At 34.9% G+C, this 6,940-nt stretch overlaps 1 protein-coding gene across 1 annotated transcript; it reads left to right on the forward strand.

Annotated features, from left to right (window-relative positions):
- The first annotated feature begins 324 nt into the window (after positions 1 to 324).
- Positions 325 to 2,222, forward strand: LOC149533833 (cytochrome P450 78A4-like). The gene is made up of 2 exons (XM_089803565.1): positions 325 to 1,325; positions 1,512 to 2,222. Exons 1-2 carry the CDS (start codon positions 339 to 341, stop codon positions 2,121 to 2,123), a joined length of 1,599 nt encoding a protein of 532 aa, XP_089659691.1. The 5' UTR covers positions 325 to 338; the 3' UTR covers positions 2,124 to 2,222.
- The last annotated feature ends 4,718 nt before the right edge of the window (positions 2,223 to 6,940 follow it).

Genomic DNA, 6,940 nt, shown 5'->3' on the forward strand with positions numbered 1-6,940 from the left:
AATCTCCCATACATTCATTCAGTCAAATTCTGTTATATTCATTGATTGCGTTACGTAAAGCTTTGGGTTTGGTCACGCTTTTCCATTTTCCAGGCTGGTTCAAATGCTTGGTTGTCAGATTATGTCCTCTAGTCTGTCCGTCCTTGTCGGCTCCATGTGTGGTCTTTAACCCTACACCACCACTGCTTTTCTACTTACCCCACTGCAAACCTAAATTTCCTGTCTCCTCCCTAACGTGGCCACTCCACTCCACAAAATTCAACTCTTCACGCTCTATATAACCTCGACCATACAAACATCTCACAATTAGTTTCTGAACTCTGCCTTGCTTATCCAGGATGCAGAACAGTGAAGGACTGGCGTGGTGGTGGCCATATGTAATACTTCCCCTAACATATAGGGACACCAATTCATGGAATATTCAAGGAGATGATATCGTCCTTTCACTGAAGCAATACGTGGGGATACTGATATTTTCTGTGCTTTTGTGGGTAATTATATCCTGGAGGAGTAATGGAGGGTGTGCGTGGGCTGGGAAGAATAAGAAGATTCCAGGGCCCAGAGGATGGCCCATAATTGGAAGTCTAATGGAGATGAGCGGTGGGCATGCTCACCGTAAGCTTGCTCACTTGGCTTATATTCATAACGCCAAAAGACTGATGGCGTTCAGCCTAGGCTCAACCCGCGCAGTTATAACCTCTGATCCAGAAGTGGCCAGGGAGCTATTGAACTCCCCCAACTTTGCGGATAGGCCACTCAAGCAATCTGCTCAGCAGCTCATGTTTGGGAGGGCGATAGGCTTTGCACCCAACGGCGACTACTGGCGGATGCTGCGTAGGATTTCATCTGCTCATCTCTTTAGCCCGCGAAGAATTGCTGCGCACGAAGCCGGGCGTCAGGCGGACTGTGTTAATATGCTGGATGATATACGCAGTGAGTGGACATGCAAGGGCGCCGTACAGCTCCGTCCACATCTTCAAATGGCGGCGCTGAATAATATCATGGGAAGCGTCTTTGGTGCACGGCTGGGTGGTGATAGACAACGGAGAGAGGTGAGGGAGATGGTGGAAGAAGGGTTTGAACTGCTCGGTGCATTCAATTGGAGCGATCATCTGCCATGGCTGCGGATTTTCGACCCGAAGCGAATCCACGCCCGCTGTGCTCAACTTGTACCTCGAGTTAGGGTTTTTGTCCAAAACATCATCGACCAACATAGGCAGTCGAATTCGGCGAGGGACACGGCCGATTCAGATTTCGTGGACGTGCTCCTTTCGCTTCAAGGACATGACACGCTCAACGACGATGACATGATCGCTGTTCTCTGGGTAAGCAAACACACCATCTTGTTATATGTTTTAGAGCCAACAATATCGAAACCCTGATTATTAATAGCGGATATCTGACTAAGAAAAGTACAAAACATCATGATGTATATGCAGGAAACCCTAATTTGTTTGGTACTAATAATATGGAAACCCTAGCAATTAATATAATTTTTCCCTCTCGTACAGGAGATGGTATTCCGCGGTACAGATACTGTTGCTTTGGTCGCAGAGTGGGCGATGGCTGAGTTGGTATTGAACGAAGATATACAAGAGAAAGCCCGGGCTGAATTGGAGGCAGTTGTTGGGAGGAAGAGAAGCGTGCGGGACGAGGACATAACAAAGCTTCCATACCTGCAGGCGGTGGTAAAAGAGACTTTGCGAATGCATCCGCCGGGGCCTTTGCTATCATGGGCTCGTCTGTGCACAAACGACATTGATATAGCCGGTGGAATGCATATTCCGGCGGGGACAACAGCCATGGTTAACATGTGGTCAATTACTCACGACCCGGAGATCTGGGAGTCTCCTCATGAATTCCGGCCGGAGAGATTTCTTGAAGAGAAAGTAAACGTTATGGGTAATGACTTGAGGCTTGCACCCTTCGGCGCAGGTCGGCGAGTGTGCCCGGGAAAGGCTCTGGGACTAACTACTGTTCATCTGTGGGTGGCAAAATTGGTGCACCATTACAAGTGGAGTCCTAGTCAGCAACACCCTGTAGATCTTACAGAGGTTCTCAAGTTGTCCTCCCAAATGGTCGCGCCTCTTACTGCCATTCCGTCCCCTACAATACCCTACTGAGAAACCCTCTTGTTATGTTTTTTTTTGCTTTTTTACATATCAGAGTATATGATAGTCTAGTTTTGCCTGTTATAAATTACCTTCAACACCATTTTATTAGATGCTTGTTTCGCACGCCACTGTTTTTACCCACAGGAGTTTGTGAACAGAAAAATGTATACAAATCCCAATGTCAATATTACTGACAAATACGTTCGATCATTTTCTTTTACCGCTTCTAATGTTACAATTTGCTATTTGTATTTAAATAATTTGCTTCCCTGGAAATTTCCTACCTTCCAGAAATAAGTTTTCATATCTGAAGGCTTCCTTGAGGAGTATGATATTAAAATTTGACTAAATGTTGTTTGAGGGTTGCGTCACATATTTTTCACGAGATATTTTTGAAAGTAAAGAAAATTCGAATCTCTTCAAGATAATGCACTATATGTTTTTATATATATATTTTTAGAAAGATAATAAATAAAAGAATACAAGTATTTTCTATTAGAGACGAGGCAAATCAGTTCTATGTCTTTTAGTAGAAAGAATTTCAATTTCAGAACAGGTAAGTGTATATGAAACTTTACAACTAATAAAAAAGAGAGCACAATAAAAATTTCAAAAATTGAAACTATAAAAGATTAAGTAGAATTCACATTATAGTGCCTCATAAGAATATTCTATTTATTTTCAACGAAGCACAATCTTTTGTTTCATTTGTATAAGGCAGTTTCCAAGTTAACTCATTTACTTCTTGCTGATTTTAATAGTTTCTTTGATTTTTGCCTCTTCTATTTCATTGCACTTTTCTTTCTATTTCAATCCTCTTGCAAATCTTCTATAAAATTCATTTACTTTTCTTTATAAGTTTCCATTTTTTGTGCTTACTTTTCCCCTCAGTCAACTTCTAGTGTAGGTTAAGCCCTATGGGTATTACATCCTCCATAATTAATTTTGTATTCTACAAATATATTTATAGATATATAATGGTCATCTTTCAACTAAAAAAATCATATTGACCATACTTGTTCTCTACAACCTCTATTTTTATTTATCTCTCGATCTCTACCCTTAGAATGGAAAATGATATTTTGGATGGATGGATGGATGGGTCTATATAGTTCCAAGGAGTGAAATCTAATAACATGTTTTTTCTCGATAAAATTGTGAGACTATGTGTGACATCTGGTATTAATAAATGAATATCACAATTTCATGGAAATGTTGTTCTTGTTAGACTAGTCCGTAATACAATTGATTAGTATCATACACTCTTTACATCTCAAACACTATCCTAGTATAATGTATATAAATAGATGGATACAGAGGAGGATAGTGAGAAAGCTACTTTGGTAGATTAGTTGAAAAAATGTTTAGACCTTTGAGTACATGTCTTTCCCCTATTTCTTTCCATTGAGAAGAAGTTAAAGAAACTATGTAGAAGAAGGAAGATGTGCCTATTAAAAATGTTGACACTAGTGAGGATGAGGAGGAATTTAATAAAAAAGCCTTGTGCTTGAATTAATTTGAAGAGAACATTTCCCATGATGTTTTTGTTGCTTTTGAGAACTCACCATTGAAAGCTTCCCCTAAAGAAACAAAAGATAAGAGTGAGGAGGATAGGGAAAGGAATTTTCAAGTGTCCACTCTAGTGGATATGAATGATGTCAATGTTAAGTGCTAGAAGATGATCTCAAATGGGTGGACATTTAGCCTCGTCTAGGTGTTTTGCAAACAAAAAAGACAATCTCCATGTATTCCTTCACAATAAAACAATGGACATTCAATTCCATCAAAAAGATTAATATAAATTATAGAGCCCTAAATGTCAAAATGGAAGAAGATGTGAAAAGGATGAATGATGAACTTGAGAATGAAGCTTCTAGGTATGATATCGAGAAGAATAATTTGTTTTATGGTGTTTTGAATAGAATTGAGAACATGAAAAATATTGCTAGATCATGGTATAGAATTACTAGAATCTCTTGGCTCAGGTGATGGTGGAGAGCATGATCAAAATAATAGGTCATGTTGATTTGTTGATTTGAATGTAGACAAGATTATGGTGGTGGACTTAAATGACCCTAAGATTGTGCAAGAATTTCTTGGAAAAATAAGAACCAAGTCATCAACTAGAAACTTGAAGGCTATGAATGACAATATTAACAAATAGGAAGTTAAAGTGGCTATGGAAAAGATCAAAGAAATGTAGTAGGAGATGGTTTTTGAGCAAGTTTAAATTTTAGGTAGTTACTAGTCTTGATTACTAGTCCTTTTGGCCTTTCAAGTTTGAGGGATTTTTTGGGATTAATGAGACAAAAATTACATGCAAATATATCCAATGTTAGAAAATAATAATGCACATAGAAGAGAGCACAACACACAAATATTTAATGTGGTTCACCTAATGCCTAGGCTACATCCACAAAATAGAGAGTCCAATATTTATTCAGTGATTACAACTTGATTATAATCTATAATCTCTTATAGCTAAATATCGTTGCAAGAAGCTACTATCTCATCACACACTATGAATTCCCTAACCCTAAGCCATTTTATAAATCTTTTTGTTGCTTGCAAAATTAGTGATGTAATAATTACAATATGTTGGCCCCCAAAAAAAAGGCCAATACAATTACCCCCCTAATAAAATTTCTTGGGGGTTACACCTCTTGCAATATTGGGGGATACCACCCCCAAACCCATGCTCGGGTTCACCCCAGCCCCAAATCACGCCAAGGACTTATGGAGAGTGTATAATTCTTCCCTAATCAGTCACCACAAACTAAAAATCTCCCACTTGGGGATTGATGAGGCTATGTTTAGTTGTTATTTGTTTTTAAAGTTTTGTGTTGGTTCTGTGGTGGGTTGCTACTTACTCACAGGTGCTAGTTTTCATTTTTTAGGAATGTTTAAACTTGTAAACACTTCTATTTTAAATTTTTTGTAGTGAGTATTGGGGTTTGGCGTCCCCTCTAAAAAAACTAGTTTTAACCCTTAATCAAAAACTTATATAAATAGATGTTATTTGTATAAAAATTAATATTGATAAAAATACACCATTTCTTGTAAAACCTCTTTTTCTAAAGAAATAGAAAATGTTAACTATAATGCTAAATAAATAGGAAAAAAGAAAGTCACAATAAAACACAATTTTAATATGTGTCACCTATTGTATGATACAACCAAAATTAGACAGTTCTTATGAATAACTAGAATAAAGTTAAACTACAAGTTAATTAAACTCTCAGATAGAAAATGATAATTAGACAAAATTTTGAAGAGATAAAGGTTACAAATTCATGCTTGATAGAAAATAATGTAATTTTTCAAGGAATGTTCTTATATGGTATTTTTCTCTTAACGACCATAAATATGATAATCATATGAAATAATGTAATATGGAGCATCTGTTATAATCATATAAAGAAAGTTTAGTTAGTTATGATAAATGAATTGTTATCTATTATACGAAAGATTGTTCTCCATAAAATAAAGATCTACTCAACTATAGGCAATCTAGTTTGATTGAGATTCATCTATGTATTTACAAAAAAAAAAAATTGCATGCAAGTAAGCTATTTTGTCTAGAATCCAAAAATAAGATATTTGAGATGATATATGACTACCTCTAATTGACAATACACACACACAAACACAGACACACACACACACACACACACACACACACACACACACACACACAAACATATATGTATATATTTATGTCATTACAACTAAAATGAAGTTTATGGGACTCATGTCACATACATAAGAAAATCTATTAAGAAAATGAATAAATGTTTAATTGTACATGCAAATATCATAGGGAATATATTGAACAAGTTATAACAAGGAAGGTGAGCGGGGAGAATGCATGACAATAAAATATTTAAAAATGAGCCACGATTTAAATAAATGAACTAGATGAATTACATTTTGAGAATAATATTGAGATGTAATTTTTTTATTTAACTTCATATGAATCACGGACATTAATAAATGATATAAAAATATTTTTTAAAAAGTGTATAATTTACATCAAGAAAATAACTCACAAACGAGATTTTCAATTTTATTTTCATGTTTTCTTAAAATATTTATATAATTTTGGGAGATGTTGAGTTAATGGTTCAATATATTCCCTATAAGGTTTGCACATACAACCATACATTTTTTCATTTTCTTAATACTTTTTCTTATGTATGTTATGTGAGTGCCATAAACTTCATTTGAGTTCTGATAACATAAAGCTTCACATAAAATGGAACTCTTTTCATCTTGATATTTAATTTTAAATTTTACTCTTTACTCTAACAAGTGTGAGTTGTACAAATTTAGACATCTTAGGTCTACTCATATATATATATATATATATATATATATATATATATATATATATATATATATATATATATAATAAATTCAAATTGAGGAACAAGGAATAATTGTTCATGTTACATTGCAAGTTTTAATTAGAAAAAACTTAAGTCTAGATTACTTATTTACTTGATTTATTATCTCTTACATAGTATATAGTATAGATTTAAAATATGTATCTCATAATCATTACATAACATAAAATATTATTTTACTAATTTTTCTTTTTTGTAGATCGGTAAATGACTGAAGCGTAGATTAATTATTGTTCTATAATTTAATTAATCATTTTTACATGTATATCAAATTTGAACCCAAGAACTCCCACATGAGAGACTTACAAGTTAGTGTTCTATTGTAGGCTCTTGCCTATTTTACTAAATTTATTAATCTTAAACAAGATTATCAAAATATATTCATTTAAGAAACATCTAATTCTAAGATAATACTATAAA

The sequence above is a fragment of the Cupressus sempervirens genome, chromosome 10 (genome assembly GCF_028749045.1).
Source record: "Cupressus sempervirens isolate cs-2001-9-10 chromosome 10, ASM2874904v1, whole genome shotgun sequence".
Taxonomy (NCBI): domain Eukaryota; kingdom Viridiplantae; phylum Streptophyta; class Pinopsida; order Cupressales; family Cupressaceae; genus Cupressus; species Cupressus sempervirens.